Source organism: Protopterus annectens, chromosome 10.part0 (assembly GCF_019279795.1).
Source record: "Protopterus annectens isolate FY-2018-M chromosome 10.part0, PAN1.0, whole genome shotgun sequence".
Taxonomy (NCBI): Eukaryota; Metazoa; Chordata; order Ceratodontiformes; family Protopteridae; genus Protopterus; species Protopterus annectens.
Window position 1 is genome coordinate 731,950,368 of NC_056744.1, and position 19,792 is coordinate 731,970,159.

At 39.8% G+C, this 19,792-nt stretch overlaps 1 protein-coding gene across 1 annotated transcript in view; it reads left to right on the forward strand.

The window, feature by feature from the left end:
• The window catches only part of EFCAB7 (EF-hand calcium binding domain 7), a 1,599,470-nt gene extending 1,580,403 nt beyond the window's left edge, over window positions 1–19,067 (forward strand). The window contains exon 14 of the mRNA XM_044085554.1: window positions 16,491–19,067. Coding sequence (XP_043941489.1) covers window positions 16,491–16,565 — 75 coding nt within the window. The 3' untranslated portion in view covers window positions 16,566–19,067. The remainder of the gene's footprint in view (window positions 1–16,490) is intronic.
• Window positions 19,068–19,792: the final 725 nt, after the last annotated feature.

The following is a 19,792-nucleotide window of genomic DNA, read 5'->3' on the forward strand; positions in this document are numbered from 1 at the left end:
ACTCTGCCCATGTGACCTACTACTATACCTCATTGATTAATTAATAGTGTTAAACATGCCCTAGTAGACACACTGCTCAAACTATTTCACTTAAGTTTCGGTACTGGTTTTGACCCTGATGAGTGGTGCACAGCAGTGGCAATACCCCTCCATAAGGGTGACCTTAGATCCAACTCAGGTAATTACTGACCTATCAGTTCTATAAGCCTCATCTGCAAAGCCATAGATTGAATTATAACAGAAGGCATAAACTGTGATATCAATAATCTTGTTTGATTTTACCCCAACAGTCTTGTTTTGTGAAGTGTAGATCCTGTCTATATAATCTGGTAAATTTCTTCAAAAGGGTTGCAGAGGCGGTAGATGGTGGCCATGCAGTGCATCCAGAATATGTTGACTTGGCTAAGGCCTCTGGCACCATTCCCAATGCTGACATCATACAAAAGCTAAATACTTTAAAAATTGACCCATATGTGGTAAGGTGGATAACAAACTGGCTGAAAGACAGAGCCTGCACAGTGCAAGTTAGTTTTTTTTTTGTCAGAAGGTATGAAATTGACCAGTGGTGTCCCTCAGTGTTTGGTGCTGGGGCTTCTCCTTTTTGGTATTTACCTCTAGCTAACAAAATATGCAGGCAATTGCAAACTGGGGGCTGTTGTTAAGTCATCCTATGATACTCAAACCCTCCAGACTGATGTCACTCTAGTAAACTCTTAATATACTAAAAGTGGGCTCAAATTAAATGTTAAAAAGTGTAGTATCATTACTTTTGGTCGACGACCTCTGGTCTTATCATACCATCTGTACAACACACCTCTTCAAAAGAAAATGTAATCGGGTTTCTAGGTACTTACATGGATATCAACCTCTCTTTTGATCTTCATGTAACAATGGTTGTAAGGAAATCCTAAAGCCCAGCTTAATTGCTAAAGGAATATCATCAAGGTCTAAAGTGTTAATCACTCTCTTGTTGTTGTTTGTCTTTCGGCTTTTTCCCGGTAAGGGGTCACCACAGCGGAACTCCGGTCTGCTAATGATTGGCAGTAGATTTTTATGAAACGCCGAGGTGCCAGCTCGACGCCCAAACTTCATTGAAGGCACGCTTATTTACGCACGCATGTCTCTCAAATGCTACCCAACTGTGGGGAGGACATGCAGACTCCACACAAAAGGCACTCCCAAGCCAAGCCGCGAATCGAACGGGAGAACCTCTTGCTGTGAGGTAATAACGCTTCTGCCGTACCAATCACTCTCTTGTACTAAGCATTAATCAGGCAGTTATCAAGTACAATGCCCTTTTTGGGAAGTATGTCACTAAACATATCAAAAGATTAGAAAGACCCCAAGGTCGGAGGCCTAGGATCCCTTAGGTACAAAGAGATGCTGAAAGTGCTGATCCTTTATTTGGTGTTTTATAGACTTTTGAGGGAAGATCTCTGTCTTGTTTATCATGCCATTAGAGGCCTAATTGTCCTAGAGGTCTGTTTCTGTGAAAGTGCAGTATCTCCACCAGTACTAAAACCAGAGACCTAAATCTTTTACATCAGATAAATAAAACATGATGGAGAGGGGTTTGTAACCCGGAGCTTCCCAAACTTCTGGAGTAAACTTCCTCTCCATATTAAGCAGTGTGGCTCACTGTTTGGCATTAAACATAAACTAGATGGCTGAATGAATTCCCACAAATTTACTCCTGGATTGACTGGCATGACCCTCCTGGAGAAAGTAGGTTCTACCTAAGGGAGGGTACCGGCAAGGCGAGGATGGTCATTAGACTCAGCAGCTTTGGAAATAACCATGTAGGTGCCTGCTGATGTATGGATTCCCACCTTCTGTTCTCCCCTGATTTGTTTGTGTCTTTCGGCTTTTCCCTGTTAGGGGTTGCCACAGTGGAACTCCGATCCGCTAATGATTGGTAGTTGACTTTTACGTGCCGAGTTACCAGCCCTGATGCACAACCTTCAATGAAGATACGCTCATTCACGCATGTCTCCATGCAGAAGATGCTCTAGCTGAGAATCGAACCGGACAGCGTCTTACTGTGAGGCGACAATGCTACTGCAGCACCAGTAACTGTTATATGTATATAAATATTTTTTTTTTTTAAAACATAGTCTGAATAGCTGAAAATGTCCTGTCAGGTTTATTAATATTATGTTCCTGAAGTTATCTGTTGCTTACTGAATTTGATAGTTTCAAAGTTGCTGTTAGGAATTTTGTTGGTATTTTTTATTATTATAGCGCTTGGTGTCTGTTAACCTTCATTATAACAAAAGAAAATAGTGATAGAACATGATGCTGTTGCTGTTTAAATGACTGAATACTTTAAAGCTAGACTAGTGGAGAATTAATGTGAATGGGGCAGAGGGACTGACTGCTTTGGTTCACGCTATCAAGAACTGGGACACTGCAGGTAATAACCAACTGTTAAAAATTATCACAACCCTGTAGAACGAATATTATTCAATGTTCTACTGTTGTGCTGAATACGACCACTACACTACTTTCTTTTTTACATGTATTTTAAAGCCATTGTATTTGCTATGTAGCTAAAGATACTGATGCACAGGATTAGCCTCAGGGCTAGGTGAACTAGGCCATCATTTAGAGTGCTGTCTAATTGGGAAATGGCTTTTCCTTCAGAACTCAATGTGCTTCAGCCAAACACTGCTTTAAATTTTGCTCACCCCCCCAATCACCAAGCCTTAAAGTACCAGATTCTTTAGGCAGAGGCTAGTCAACATTTTTGACTGCAAGACTATGTAGTGTTGTTTGTAAAGAGTATTTGGGTGCACTGACAGGGCATTTCACTTTTATGGATAAGTGTGTTCTGATGCTATACTACCTAGTTACTTTACCTTGACAGGACATTTTACTGTTATGAATAAATGTGTTCTGATGTTATGCTAAATAGTCCCTACAGTTTTTTTATGTATTTATGCTGAGAAACATTTAAAAAAAAAAGTTATGTACACCTCTGTGTGTGTATGTGTGTTTTTACATTTGTGTGTGTGTGTGTGTGTGTGCGTGTGTGTTTATGATGTTCTTCATACTGATCACTGCTGCAGTAGCCAGAAGCTATATGAGTTATATCCTGCATAGGATATAACAGCCAGCCAGCTTCCAAAGTTTCAGGGCACCTTCTGTGCATTCAAATCATCAGTTGGTTTGAGCTGAGCTGATGGAAAAACAGGTTTGGATGCCAAGCTTTTCAGAGTTTTTTTTCCTGCTAGTGAGAACAGAGCTCACCTGCGGGTTTCAAGGATTGACAGTGAGCTAATGCTGTTGCATTGCTGGGCAGATAAGTTCCCTTTAGGGTGAAACCTTCCACATTACATTTCAGTTATTTAAACTGTTTGTGAAAAATAACTACTTTAAAGCTATGGAAAAATAATTTTATTGAATGTCACATCTATGTGCTTTTAAATGGGAGTGCACTTTTTTTTCCTATAAAAAGTTGTTATAAATTGTTAAAAATATTTTTCCTGTGGAGAAACTGTTTTTAATTTATATGTTGGGGCTGAGAAAAGTGTATAAAGTGCTTTTTTGTGGGGAAACAGTGACATTTTTGTTACTTTCCTGGTTCAGACATTTGCTCCTCATCTTCTCTGGGAAGTGAGCATCATTTTCAGTTTATCCATGGAGCAAAATACCAGCTGGACCTTCTTCCAGGCACAAAAAGAAAAAAAATTAACTAAACAGTCTTTGCTATCAAAGCAGGTTGTTAATTTGTCACAGCCACAGGTGTGTGACTGTGACCAAAGCTGGTTCTTCAGTCCACTCATCTTTTACTTCAAATCCCTCTGGTGTTGTCCATACAGCTGTCATCGACCAGAGGTTAGCCACATCCTCTGTGGCTGTTGGGATCCATTTAGTGGGAATGGTGGAGCCACTTTTTTTGGTCATGGGAGAAAGGGCAAGGAATGTGCCCCTTCTTAGACAGAATGTTGTGACTATCCCTGGGAAAGCTGTTTCTGGCAATACTAGGTCTGTTTTCCTCAAACTTTACTGTCAAAAAGAGACAGAAAACTAAACATTTAACTTTTCCTGAGTCAGTTTTTTAGACAGGAATACTTTATTGGACTTGGCAAAGGGTCTTGTGTAGGCTATTGACCCTTTTTATAAGATGGTTTCAGTTAAATGGAAAAAGGATTCCTGCTTCCCTAAAGAGGCCCAAGATGTGGAAACTGTACTGGAATCTAAAGGGAAAGATGCAGATTTTTTGCTCAGGTATCTAATTCAGATTGAGGAGAGTATGGTATCTGAATCTCCCTGTGAGGAAATCACTTTCTCTGAGTCTCTTTGCAAAATGTGCCAGTGTTTTTAGTGGGAGAACACTGAGGTTTCTCAGTCCCTTGGAAAATACATTAATTACTACAACTGAAATTCCCAAACCCTCACCCATTCCCTCAGTGATGTCAGCATTGGAGGGTGTGCTTTTCATAGCCTGTGGTTTCCCTGACGGCCAACTTGCTACCCCTAAAAAAGCAGATGGAATGTACAAAGTTCCTCAGTCTTTCAATTTTTTTATACACTTACCCCAGACATGACCCAGCATCTAATAGCTTTAGTTAATCCTACTTCTTTTAGGCATTTTCTTAATTCTAATCCTTTTCATTCAGACAAGAATCATAAAGCTATTGATAAGTTTGGGGAAAATTGTATGCCTCTGCAACTTTAATTTTTAGAATTCTGAATAGTCAGGCTCATATGTTAAAAGTTTATACTGACTGTGAACGTATGAGGAATATTTTATCTACAATTTCCTCTTGTGAAGAAAATCTGCTTTGTGTAGTCTGGTTTCTTCTGTTTCGCAGGTCACTACTCATTATTTGAAGTGTGTTATGACTCTGTAGGTCATGCTTTTTGGGCTCTGGCCACTGGCACTCTTTTGAGGAGGCTTGCCTGGCTGCATTCTCAGAACCTCCCAGAAGATGTCAAAATGAAATTTTGAGGTCCTCTTTGGGCAGAGATTTAGTTTTTGGACCCACTGCTGAAGAGTTTATCAAAAATTGTGATGAGAGAGGAAAGTTGATTCAGAGAATTTCTCAGATTTTTCAGCCCTCCTTTTTTAACATTTCCAGGGTTTTTTCTGCTCCCTCATGCAGTTCTAGCAAGAAACAAAATAAACAGTCTGAGCAGAATTCTGGTAAGCAGATATTTTACAAAGCAATGGTAGAAAGGTTCCAGAAAGAAAGCTGGAAACCCCCAGAACAAAGAACAGTCAAATGACATAAGGGACCTTATTCCCCTGCCACCCTGACACTCCCTTACCCCTTCCGTAAATTCTGAATTTCCATTTCTTGCTTTGGCAACAGATTATTGCAAACAAATGAGTTTTGAAGCTGATCCAGCTAAGATGCAGATGTCAGTAGGAAAAAAATCCATCCTTTTCACAGGATTCCTCCTCGTTCGCCAGACCAAACCCTTCTCTTCCCTCTTGACCTGCATTATATGCTGTCTCAGGGGGTAATTTAAACAATTCCCTCTTCCCATTTGGGAAAAAAAGTATTTTATTCAAGAATGGTTTTAGTGCCAAAGAAAGAAAATTCTTGGAGGCCAGTTTTGGACCTGCCTTTACAGAATCAGTTTATTAAAGTGCCCAAGTTCAAAATGCTTTCATTTCACAACCTCTGACCCCTCCTTCCTCATTTGAGTTTTTTTTTTTATTATTATTAACCATAGATTTAAAAGCTGAATATCATCACATTCTTATTCTTTCAGATTCCAAGTATTTATTAAGGTTTTATATGTCTAGATCACCTTATTGGTTCTCTGCCTTATCCTTTGGGGTATAAATTGCTATAAGAGTGTTCACAAAGTGTCTAGCTCCTGTCATAGCCCATTGCAGGGCACACACTTTTTTTCCGTATTTAGTCAAGTTGATTGTCTTTGCAGAAGAAATCTGTCACCTGGGTAAGAGATCTCTACACAGACTGGGATTCCAAGGGAACACTTAAAAGTAATTTTTTTTAATCCATTACACAAGACTGTTTCTGAGGTGCCTGCTAAACACCTTAGTACAAAAAGTTTTTCTTCCATAGAACAAATAGCTCCATATTTAGATGCATTCCAGGGGATTTCCACTCAGAGATTTTTCACTGCAAGGGAATACTGCAGGATTCTGCGTGTCATGGATTCCGTGGTTCTCATGATACCTCTTGTAAGACTCCATATCAGAAAGATGCAATGGTATTTGACTAACATTAGTCCCACCTTTAACATCTATTGTCTTTTCAAATTCCAGTTCTAGGATTTGTGAAAAGAGAAACCAATTGGAGGAAATATCAAATATCCTTGAATCCAGGTCTCCCATTCTCCTGTCCTACTCCAAAACAGTCAGTGGCAGCAGATGCATCAGATGGTGCTTGGGGAGCAGTGTCAATGAGACTAAAAGTGCAAGATCTCTGGGACAAGAAAAAAAGTAACACTAGCATAAAAAAGATGCTAGGTCTAATAAAGGCTGTCAAGTCTCTGAATCATAAGTGGTCCCCAGGACCTTGTCAAGTAGTTACAGACAGTATGACCATGATGTGTTGCATAAACAAGCAGAGGGGAAACTGGATCTTAACCTTTTGCAAGCTAGCCATGTTCGCATGAGATGTTGCTTTACAGCACAGGCTCAATGTACAGGCATCTTACATTCTATCAGAGCAAAAGTGTGTGGCAGACAGGCTGAACAGTACAAAACAAGATCCTCATGAATGGAAACTAGACCAGGGGGTCTTCCAAAATGTGATCCATATATGGACAATTCTTTAGGTAGACCTCTTTACTTCTTTAAATAACCAACTGACAAAATTCTCTTCCAAGACTCCATGCAAGACTTTCTTGGACTGTAATGTTTATGTATGCTTTTCTTCTCTTTCACCTGATATAGAGGGTACTTCTGAAGATTTGTAAGGAAACCCCCAAGATCATTGTGGTGACTTCCTTATGTCCCAGAAAACAGTGGTTCTTCTTTCTTTTGGAAATAACCATGGGTAGTTGCTACAAGCTTCCTCACAGGCTGGATTTACTCACACAAGATCAGGAGTGTTTGATACATCCTGATCCCAAACAACTACAAATGACTACCCAAATGATAGGGTCTTCATACCTTTTACGCACCTGTTTTCTGAGGATGTGTACCAGGTACTAACAAAGGCAAGAAAGCTTGCTAGTAGAAAATCATATATAAGCAAATGTAAAAGGTTTTCTTGTTGCCAAAAAAATCCATTTAGGATTAGTGTTTCTCTGGTTTTGCAGTATTTGAGTGAGTTACTATCCTGTGGTCTATCTTACTCCTCTGTCAAGATTCATGTATTGGTCATTTTTATTTTATTTATTTATTTATTGTAGTTGGTTTACCAGGATAGTCCATTGGGCCATAATGAACCCGTTTTCAATGGAGTCCTGGGGAGAAAAGCTCCAAAAAATATATTTTTGTAATTTTGAACATACATTCTTAGATAAAAACAAAGTTTAACAATAGGTACAACAGTTAAAGATAAAGCAATATCAAGTAGTACAGCAAGTGTGCATTTAAAATACATTGCAGGAAAATGAATTAACTATTTAACATGAGCTTATCCATTTATGTAGAGTAGATTAAGAGAACAGGTTACTAGAAAGGAAGAGGAGGTACAATGACTTGGAGAAGTGGGGGAAGAGGAGGGATATGGAGTCAATTATTTATATGGACTTGTCTGGTTGATTAAAGATGTGAGCAGAGCCTGGAGTAGGTGAAGAGTGGTTATGTAGGGTGGGAGCAGGAGCATTCCCAATGTGATGTCAGGTGTGTATGAAGGGATTTTTGAAAGCAGTGTGATTAGAGGTGGTGCGGATGAGTGGGGAAGGGAGTTCCAGAGGCGAGCTAGGTTGAAGGATAGAAGGTTTTGCCTGGGGATGTGTAGGTTTATGTACTTTGAGTAGGTTTTGATTGTTTGATCTTAATACTCTATTGGGTAGGTGCATATTAAAAGCAGAAGATAGGGAAGGACAGAGGGAGGGATTAAGGATAAGCTTGTGGGCTAGAGTTAGTTGTGTGTAAGTTAGTTGATTAGGAAGCTCTAGCCATTTTAGTTTCTGGAGGGAAACACAGTGGTGGGTAGAAGACTTGTGGCTAGTGGCGAATTTTGCAATTTTATTGTAGCAAGAGGAAAGTTGTTTTTTGAGAGAGGATTTAATGTTAGTTAGGAGTGGGGCGCCATAGAGAAGGGAGGGGATAAGGAAGGATGTAGCGAGAGTTGTTCTAGTGGCAGAGGTGAGGTATGCATTTTGTCTATAAAGCATACCAAGTTTTTGATGGGTCTTTTTCAGCATGTCTGCCAATGGATACCCCCCCCCAATGCATTTTCATTTGAAAATGTTTTTAAAAGGGATGCTACATAAGAAACCGTACAGAAAACCATTGGGTCCTCCTTAGGATCTTAATTTTGTGTTAGAAGAAGGTAACACTTACCAGCTCATCTGTTTGACATGAGGTTCTTAACATGAAAATCAGTTTTGCTGATTGCTCTTATGGAGAAAGGATACTTCATTCCTTGAATGACTATAGACAGCTCAGGTACTATCCTGACAGAACAAAATCTTTCAGAACCTTGTATCAGTTGTTCATTTTATGTGAAGGTGAGATGGAGGTACAACATGCATCAAAGTAGTCTATTTCCAAATGGTTATCTCAGGCTATTACCTTTTTTTATTATTCCCACCTCAACAAAACTAATTCAGGAAGGTTCAGGGCACACTCTTCCAGGGCCCTGGCTTCATCTATGGCTTTTTGGAAAGGGATGGATTCTAGAAGTATTCCAGAAGCAGCAACTTGGTCCTCTGTGAATACATTTACAAAGCAGTATAAGCTAGATTACTTTTCCAGGTCTAGGATAGGCTTTCATAGGACCATTTTCCAGGGGCTCCTGGACCCTTCTCTTCCCATCTCCCTGTTGTTTTAAGCTATGGCAGTTTACCCATGTGAAGATATGTGAAGGCTGCCACCCTAGCTAGATAGAATTTTATAGATAATTCTATGTCATTGTAAATATAAATATAATCCACAGGGTTGTCCTCTTAAATGTAAGAAAACTGTGTTAAATGTTGAACTTCAAAAATGTAACCACAGTGCACTCTGCTGGAAGAAAGCTGATATGTCAAGCATTGTATGACTGTTTGATCTCAAAGCTTGGAGACACAATGTCTGGACTGAGGAATCCCTTCTATTTTTTGAGACCATTGTTACTTGCTAGATTTTACATATGTAATGTCTTTTATTGCTGTAGTTTCCTGGCCAGGTGCAAGATCAAAGACATGTTAAAACTGTGTTTCTGTTAATCTGGGAACCAGAGAAGAATGATGTAATCTAAAATGAGTCAGCAGTGATATATTAACAATTTAAGAGATCTCAGAGAGAAAGAGCATTTTGGATTTTGTCTGAAGAACATCACTCACCAGTATTCTGCCTTTGCTCTACATGTAAGTTTATTTACAACTGTGATTGCTCTTAGAGTTAGATAGGAATTTTGTCAGATTTAGTCTAGCTGTTTTCTATATTTATGTCAGACTATCCTACAGTATTATTTTAAGCGTTTCCTGTGATTTCTGAACTTTTGACTAGCACTGTGTTGAATTGAGAAGATTTGTCTTGTGTTTTTATTATTTATTATTAAATATTTTAAACCTTTCAACTGTGGCTGTTTTGTGTAGCGATAATTTAAGCTCTAGAGTACTTGCATGTATTTGGTGATACTGTACAAAACCACTCCAATAAGCCTTGCTGTTGGTCCACTTATTATTTGGATAATAATATTGCATAGTAATAATTGGACACCCTTTAGTAAGTGCCTTTTTAGTAGTTGGTAAGAGTAGTTGGTGGCAGTGATTACTACCTTATAGCCTGGCAGGAGGGGGCATAGCTGGAGAACCTGTGCCAGCCTTCCCCAGGAGTGTCTGTGTGTTTGTATATAAGCCAAATCTCAAAGTGTGTGTTTTGTGTGTGTGTGTGTGTGTGTGTGTGTGTGTGTGTGTGTGTGTGTGTATGTGTATGTGTCAGCTACTTTGGCAGTGACACGAAGCACTGGTTGAACAGAGAGGGCACTGGAAGTTTTGGCTTTTCTACTTCGCTGAGATCTGTACCCTATAGCTGTACCAGTGGGGAGTCTTATTGGAGATCTGGAGAGAAAGAGAGAAACCAGCCCCAGACTAACTGTGATCTCTGTGTGCTGTTAAGGGGAATTGTACTTTACTTTGTGTGTACTTGTTATCCCTCCCAATGTGGACACCCCTCACTGGTGTTACTACTACTACTACTACTGCTACTTCAGATGAGTTGGGGAAGAAGGGAGACCTGTACCAAGCAAGCAGGGCATCCCTGCACAGGAAAGAGACCTCCAATACACCTCATGGGTCTAAAGAAACCCATGATGGGCAGCCCAGACTCCTGCAACAGAACTAGTTCGGGTACACGTCCAGGACCTAGGGTTAAATGTTTTAAATGCAACCAGTGCGGCCATGTGGCATATAGATGTCCATGGAGGCAAGGTGGGGAACAAAAGGTGAGGGAGCCAGTTAGTGGGAAGGACAAAATGCCAATAGTAGGTTGTCTTGAGACAACACGGTTATCCAAACAATAATCCTGCAGATGTCCTGATAGGAAAGGAATTGATGAGGCAGTACTATGTGTTAATTCAGTTACACACAGTCAGGCTTCGAGACAAGCACATGGGGATGGTAGCCTGGAGGAGACCCAGACAGATCCCATACTTGGAGCCAATACTGGTGAGGTGGTTACTTCAGGGAGGGAGCTATTCTGTAGCAGTGAGACTGAAGGTGAGCCACAGCTGCTTGTGGGTACTGATTTTCTCTTGGACAGAGTGACTGCAAATGTAGAGGTGAGTGGTAGTACCCAGGCTGACAGTGAGGCACCACTGTCAGAGAATGCCAGACTTCCTGTGGAAGGGGAGCTGGGAAGGGTTACAAAGAGAGAGTTGAGACAGGCTCAGTTCTAAGACCCTACATTACAAGGCCTGAGCAAGGTAGCTAGTGAGGCACCTGATTCTCAAGGGAAGGGGTAATCTATGTACTGGGACAAAGGGTTACTGTATAGAGACCGGACCCCTGAGGGAGTGCTAGAAGATGAGAGGATACAGCAGTTGGCAGTGCCTAGAGCCTACCTTCTGGCGCTTCTAGCCATAACCCATGATATTTCCTTTGCAGGTCATATCGGCATAAAGTGTACAAAGAGACGTATTATGCAGAATTGCTATTGGCCTGGAATCTCCAGAGATGTAACAGGGTACTGCAGAACCTGAGAGCAGTGCCAAAAGGTAGGCAAGGCAGGAGACAAGGTGAGAGCTCCTTTGATGCCTTTGCCTGTGATTGAAGAGCCATTTCAGAGGGCAGCTATGGATATTGTGGGGCCTCTGAGTACCCCAAGTTCCATGGGGAAAAAGTATATCCTAGTGGTAGTATATTATGCTATAAGATACCCTGAGGCAGTGGCTTTGTCTTCCATTGAGGCAGAAAAGGTGGCAAATGCTTTGTTAGAGATTTTCAGCAGAGTAGGATTCCCAAAAGAAATACTAACTGACAGAGGTGCCAATTTCACATCAGACCTGCTGGCTTGTCTGTGGAAGTATTGTGAGGTGAAGCACCTGAAGATCACCCCCTACCACCCCCAAACTAATGGTTTTCTTGAGAGGTTAAACTCTACAATCAAGTCCATGCTATGGGCGTTTGCAGACCATTTTAAGAGGGAGTGGGACAAATATCTACCTCATCTGTTATTTGCTTACAGAGAGGTTCCCCAGGAATCCACAGGGTTTTCACCCTTTGAGTTGCTGTATGGTCGTAGGGTGAGAGGGCCTCTAGATTTAATTCATGATGAATGAGAAGGTGAGTGTGAATCCCACATGGAGCCTGTTGTGGCATATGTCCTAAACCTCAGGACAAGGTTCAGGGAACTCATGGGCTTGGCCCAGGAAAACATGGCAGAAGCCCAACAACAGCAAAAGGTCTGGTATGACAGGAATGCTTGAGCTAGACAGTATGCTGTAGGGCAGCAGGTAATGGTTCTCATTCCTGTCAGACACAACAAGTTACAAGTAGCCTGGGAGGGACCCTACAAGGTGGTAAGCAAGGTAAGTGATGTTAACCACCTGGTAGAACTGCTAGGCAGGTGGCAGGGGCAGAAATGGTACCATATTACATGATGAAACCTTACCATGATAGGGAGGCCCTTGTGCTAAGTATTTGCAGTGGACTGCAGGAGGAGTCTGAGGGAGATCTGGTGACTGATCTCCTCAGTAAACTCGGACTGACACCTCAGTGGAAGGGATAGCAATGTCCCAGCAGCTATCTCCTACCCAGGTTCGAGAAATCTGAGCAGTGTTGCAGGAGTTTTGGGACATGCTCACTGGGAAACCCGGGTGCACCAACCTGGTGCAGCACCATGTGGATGCAGGACCCCAAGGGCCTATTAGAGTCAAACAGACTCTGAGGGAGGAGATACAGGAGATGTTGGAACTAGGGGTAATTCAAGAGTCCAACACTCCCTGTGCCTCCCCAGTGGTGCTTGTGCCAAAGAAGAACGGCAGCACCAGGTTCTGTATGGACTGCAGGAAATTAAATAATTACACAGTCACATGCTTACCCCATGTCTAGGACAGATGAGGCCCTAAAGCAGCTGGGTGGGGCTAAGTATCTTACCACCATTGATCTTGCCAAGGGTTACTGGTAGGTGCCCTTGACTCCCAGTGCTAGAGTGAGGTCAGCCTTTGTGACTCCTTTTGTCTTGTATGAGTTCACAAATATGCCCTTTGGGATGAAAAATTCCCCAGCGACTTTCCAGACGCTGGTAAATCATATCCTAGCAGGAGCAGGAGGGTTTGCCCTTGCTTACCTAGATGATATTGCCATCTACAGCCATTCCTGGCAAGAGCATCTTCAACATGTCAAGGAGGTGCTGGGCAGATGACAGAGGGCAGGGTTGACCATTAAGCCCAGCAAATGTCAGGTGGGTATGGCAGAGGTCTCCTACTTGAAACATAGAGTGGGGAGTGGTAAGATCAGGCAAGAACCTGCCAAAGTGGAAGCCATTCAGGCATGGCCTGTACCTGTTACCAAAAAGCAGATGAGGCCATTCTTAGGGACAGCAGCATACCACAGAAAGTTCATCCCCCAGTTATAGTACCATAGCTGCTCCCCTCACAGTCCTGACAAGGAAAAACAGGCCAGATAAGGTAGTGTGAAGGCTGACAGCCTAGTTAGATAGAATTTTGTAGATAATTCTATGTCATTGTAAATATGAATATAATTCACAGGTTTGTCCTCTTAAACTTAAGAAAACTGTGTTAAATGTTGAACTTCAAAAAGGTAACCATAGTGCACTCTGCTGGAAGAAAGCTGATAAGTCAGGCATTGTATGACTGCTCTCAAAGCTTGGAGAAATAATGTCGGGACTTAGGAATTCCTTCTTTTGTTTTGAGACCAGAGTTAGTTGCTAGATTTTACATACATAATGTCTTTTATTGGTGTAATTTCATGCCAGGTGGAAAATAAAAAAAAAATGTTAAAACTCTGAGTTTCTGTTAGCTTGGGAACCAGGGAAGAATGATGTAATATAAAATGAGTCAGCAGTGATGTATTACCAATTTAAGAGATCAAAGAGAGAAAGAGATAGCATTTTGGATTTTGTCTGAAGAACATCACTCACCAGTACTCTGCTTTTGCTTTATATGTAAGTTTATTTAGAACTGTGATTGCTCTTAGAGTTAGATAGGAATTTAGTCAGATTTAGTCTAGCTGTTTTCTATATTTATGTCAGACTATTCTACAGTATTATTTTAAGCATTTTCCTGTGATTTCTGAACTCTTGACTAGCACTATGTTGAATTGAGAAGATTTGTCTTGTGTTTTTATTATTTATTATTAAATATTTTTAAACCTTTCATCTGTGGCTGTTTTGTGTAGAGATAACTTAAGCTCTATATTACTTGTATGTATTTGGTGATACTGTACAAAGCCAGTCCAATAAGCCTTGCTGTTTGTCCACTTACTATTTGGATAATAATATTGCACAGTAATAATTGGACACCCTTTGGTAAGGGCCTTTTTAGTAGCTGATAAGAGTAGTTGGTGGCAGTGATTACTACCTTATAGCCTGGCAGGAGGGGGCATAGCTGGAGAACCTGTGCCAGCCTTCCCCCGGAGTGTCTGTGTGTGTTTGTATATAAACCAAATCTCAGTGTGTGTGTGTGTGTGTGTGTGTGTGTGTGTGTGTGTGTGTGTGTGTGTGTGTGTGTGTGTCAGTTACTTGGGCAGGGACACGAAGCTCTGGTTAGACAGAGAGGGCACTGGAGGTTTTGTCTTGACTACTCGGCTGAGATCTGTACCCTATAGCTGTGCCAGTGAGGAGTCATATTGGGAATCTGGAGAGAAAGGGAGAAACCAGCCCCAGAATGACTGTGATCTCTCTGTGCTCTTAAGGGAAATTGTACTTTACTGTGTGTGTACTTGTTATCTCTCCCAATATGGATGCCCCTCTGGTGTTAGTGGTGAGGATTGAGGCTCCCTGATTACTGGGCCAGTGCATGGGCATCACAACCCATATAGCTTAGGTGAATGCAACAGTGATCAGTATGAAGAACATTGTACAGCTGTGTAAGTAACTTTACCATAACAGTATATTTTCAAATGATCGCTGCTGCAGTAGCTGCTCCCACCACCCCCCTTATTTTTTGTGTGTTTTTTTGTGCTGAAGTGTGGACATATTTTTTTCTTTTCCTAGCAATGTCTCATCAGAACTTAGACTCCCTGTCTCATCTGACATGAAAACTCTGAAGGGCTTGGCACCCAAACCTGTTATTTTAGCAGGCTGTGCTCAAGCTGACTAATGGTTTAGGCATGAGGAAGGTAATCTGAAGCTTTGAAAGCTGGATGGCTCTTATATCCTATGCTGGATGTAGTGTAGCTTAGGCTGCTGTAGCAGTGATCATTTGAACATCTACTGTTATGGTAAGTTTATTTACATAACTGTACTTTATATACATTTGCATTATTTTTCCATGTCTTTGTCTGGTCCTTGCTCTTCTTGACCATATAACCTTACCCCCCCCCCTCTACAGGCACTCCTGTTGACTGACTTGTTTCCCAGGTTAAGAGCCTTGTTGCTTATTCACTCCCTATTAATAACTGTCAGGAGCCAGGACTAGTGCCATATTTGCAGTAACGATCAGACATTACTTCTGTAAGCCCTTAAATTCCCTGCCACAGCTGTATCTTCTGCTGTGTGCTTGCCTGAGGATGTATGCCTGCTCTTATACATGCTATCCTAACAAGTGGCACTATATGCTGGTAATACAGGTGCAAGTTACAGTCCTGAACTCAGTTTCTTATTTTCCCCTTGGAGCAACAATGTCACCATTCTGCCAGAGGTGGGTGAGCCAGTGTAATCTGACCCATTCCGTCCTCCTCATACAATTTCTTCCATCACCTGAGATGCTAACCAAACTTGGGTTGTCAGGGATGGGACAAAGTCAAGGCTTTACCCTTGTAAGTCATGGAGTCAGCTGCCCTAGTTTTGAGTAATGTTTGCATTCTGATCCTGCCACTTGAATGACAGGTTTGATTTTGAGGAGTGAACTTGATATCTTTAATGATTTTCATTTAGGGGAGAAAATCTGACTCTTGGGAGATAAGAAAATATGAAGCTTTCTTTTTGTTATATTATTAATTTCATCTAGTGGTCCTACCTGCCCTGAGGGTTTGCTTTAGGTGTCTTTTGACCTGATTATAAAATAAAACAACAGGCTTGCAGAGGGGGCCCGTGTCTTCTCTCAGTCTTTAGCATGTTAGTAACTGTAAGCAAGTTCCAGTTAGTTCTGGGGAATAAAGATCCTGAAAATGGAGGTAACTCCATCAAGACTTTTGCCAAGTGCTGCATTACATCTAAATCTTATCATTCTGATGCATTTATCAGGGAGACACTGAATGTGTATGTAATATTGCTGCGAAAGATGCTGTGTCAACATTTTTACACTTTGTTAGTTCCAACTGTTCCATCCTTTCACAATTTTGGCGCAAGTGTTAGTTTTTTTTTTATCTGCATGTTTTGCTTTCTTTCTCTGTCTTTATTCTCTGCCTGCCCCACACTAACATTTCTGCAGTTGCACAGCTTTCCTGTGAGTGTGTGTGTTGCATTTCAAAGCAGATTCTTGTTCTTTGCTATGATTAAAATAAATGGATGGGTAATTGTGGTTCTAGGCAAGTGTCCAAGTATTTCCCTTGATTTGGACTCCACATCAGATGTCAGAACCTGTTTGCAAATGCTATATGTATTAAAGTAGCAATTGTACATCTAGGTCTATCCAAAAAAATGTGTTTTTTATCATTTTTGTTTACTTACAGTGTAAGACAGAGCTGTGGATAGAATTACTATAAAATCATAGCTAGATTATATTTGCTTGTTTATAGATGCTTACTTCCCTGACAGAACCTTTTTTTTTTCTCTCCTGCAGGTTTGTCAACATGTGATGCCTGTGAATGAACGTCAGGAATGGATTTACCATTGTAATGAAAGCATTGTGGCCTAAGAACACTGAAATACAGGATTGATACATTTTGTTCCAAGGCTGATGATGTCATCATAGCTGGCCATATAATCATTCTTGAAAAACTAATTTGAGAAAGAAGAGCATGTTTTACTATGCAAGCTATAAGTTTATAGTGCCATTTTAAGTGCAGATACCACTGAATGTTTTCTTTTCCCCACCCCACTCACTTTCTACTTATCATTTAGCAACCCCATGATTAGTCTGCTCAAACTAAGTGCAACTGTTTTTTTTCCATTTATGAAGTACAGAACACTAGTGGCATTTGAACTGCTGGCTTTTGAGGCCTTTAGCTGCTGCCTTCAGCCTACTCCAGGTGACTCCCCATTTTACAGGGTTTCGCCTCGTGTAGGTCACATGTAGAAGAATGAAGACACACTGCCTCTTAATTAGCTGACAGTGTTTTTACTGCACTACCCATACTGTGGTTACATTAGGCATATCTCTATTTCTTTACTATCCAAATAACCTGTACTGTTTGTTTATTTATTTGAGTTGTTAACTGGATAGGTGGATTAGTCCCTATGACCATTTCAGCAATGACCTAGGTCAAAGGCACATTTAAGTAATAGCAAATTTACAATTTAGCAACTGAATGAGCACACCAATAAAAAGCAAGGGTTAAACATAAAATAATCAGATTACTTGTGCATGTAAAAAACAGCAAAAGAAAACGAAGAAAACAGTAGAATACTAAGGTTATACAACAAATAAGAACCCCCACTCCAGAGAATACAGGTTTCAGCACATAGAAAATATTGATTATTTGCATGAAATTTTACATTAAGATAAAAACTAAGATGAGCAAAACTGCAGTTAGATTTTAGCTGAAGTCAAAAAGTATTCAAAAACGAATTTACCAATATCTTCCAACTTACTTTTACTAAGTAATATTAATATATTTACACATATATAAACAAATGAAGTCCCAAACAGTGTAGCAGAAGTTAAATAATGAGTGTGAGTAGAAATAATGCAAGTAGCAGTAGAATTAGCAATTACAAAGAAAGCAAAAAACATTTATACTTATCTTTTAAATGACTAGTTAGCTTTTCCCCCTGAACAAATGATCATCTCTTTGGGCACTGATGCCCTGCAGTAAATGATTCCATTTGGACAGTACTGTTTTGCTAAAATACTTTTCCTCCTGTGGCTTGCCCAAATTGAGGGCGTCAAAAACTGAGAGATTTATCATTGTTGTCAGTAAGATGACATGAGGAAGTTTTGAAACATAATTTATTTGCTAAAGATCTACTATAGCAGTTATAAGTGTGAATGTGAATATTGATTATATTTAGACAGCTATAGCAGTAACTGCAACTGGCAATCGTTTTGTCCCATCAAATTAAGAAATAAAATTACGTATACCTTCTTGAAATCAAGTGTATAGAACAAACAAGCACACTGTGTCAAAAGATCTTGTCTCATGATAAACCTGTTTTTAATTGTAACTTGATACAATTAGATGATAAACACCTGCCAGAAGTACTGTCAAATAATGATAAAAATGATATAAATCATCATTGTGAACAGTATATTCCTACACTATGTCAGGATTCTGGAACCACTAACATTTCATTTTAAAATGATAGACCACCTGTTCTTTACTCGTAAGCTATTATTGAGCCTAGAGTTTCTACAGAGAGACAACAAATTCCAGGATGACTTGCAAATTAGCATTATCTAATGATAAGAAGTTAAGGAGGGGGACTTTAGGTGGGTCAGAAAAAACAAATTTAGAATCCCTTCAACTTGAGAAAAATTCCTCTATATTTATTGCTAATATATATATATATATATATATATATATATATATATATATCTATGTTTGCTTTGATGCATTTATAGCAGAGTTCCAGACATTGTTTTGTAAGATTAGTAATGTTTTAATTTTATCAGACTCCATGTTTAAATCTATTGAGGAAAAATTAAGTAATATGGACAAAATGATCATAACCATTTCTGCACTACCAAGTCTGAAACTAACTGATATTGTAGATTTAACTAGTGAATTGAGCGAGTATGGCTATTTCCTTATATTCATTCACTGTGACATAAATGACCTTCAGCATACCACTTTAAGACATATGAGCAATGTGCTACAGATTATTGAATTTCTTGAATCCTCAAAACTAGAAGTTGCTTTTACCAAAAATTATCCATATATAAGACTCCGTGATTATTTATTCACCAAACATACTTAGTAATCACCTGACTGAGGCAATTATGTTCTACCTGCTTAATTAAACTGATGACTTTCTAGGAAGAGCAAAGGTATGATCATTAAATGTTTGCCAAGGATAAATTCCGTCTTGGTTATTATGGTGCAGATTATGTTGCAAGTAGGGTACAAGAATGTCTTAAGTCTTTTTAACTGTAACTCAAACTGAAACGAGTTTGCATCCATAAACAATAAACCTAATACATCTTTTAAGTCTTTTTCTGTAATGCACATAGCCTTCGAAATAAAGCCCATGAAATAAATATTACAGTGACCTAGTATTTATTTATTTACATTTGTTTAGCAGGAAAGTCTGACTGGGCCAGTAGCCCGTGGAAATAAGCTCCACAGAAATATAGGCAAAATACAATAATTAGATAGTACACCAGTGTATATATATATATATATATATATATATATATATATATATATATATATATAGTAAGATGCAGAATACACATCATCCATTTAGTCTATACAAAGAAATGTTCAATATTGTTTTCTAGTAGATACAAGTTCAAAAAAGAAAACTGATACATTTATAGCAGAGTTCCAGACATTGTTTTGTAAGATTATCATTTCAGTAAAGACCACTGCGCAAATAATAAAATTACTACTGTGTATGTTATGAACAAAGGATATTTCCTTTATATTTTCTATGAGCAGTAGTAACACTGAGGAGAGGGAGAAAATGAAATAAGGAGTGGACAGTTTGGTGAGAGAGTTATAGATATCTTGTCAGTCAGGTTTGGCGCAGGAGCAATGCCAGTTTTTGGATAGATGTTCAAATAGTAGTTGTTTGAAATTGGTAGATTCAGGTGTGTTTTGGAGTGTATGGGGTAAATAGTTTCATAATCTGGCTATTTAATTTGAGAATAGGGCTTCACTGTGAGTGTTAGCTTTATTTACTGTGAGCAAGTTTCTGTCTGCAGATCTCAGACTTCATGGGCATGAGTAGGGACAACAAGTTCCTTGAGGGATGGGCAGT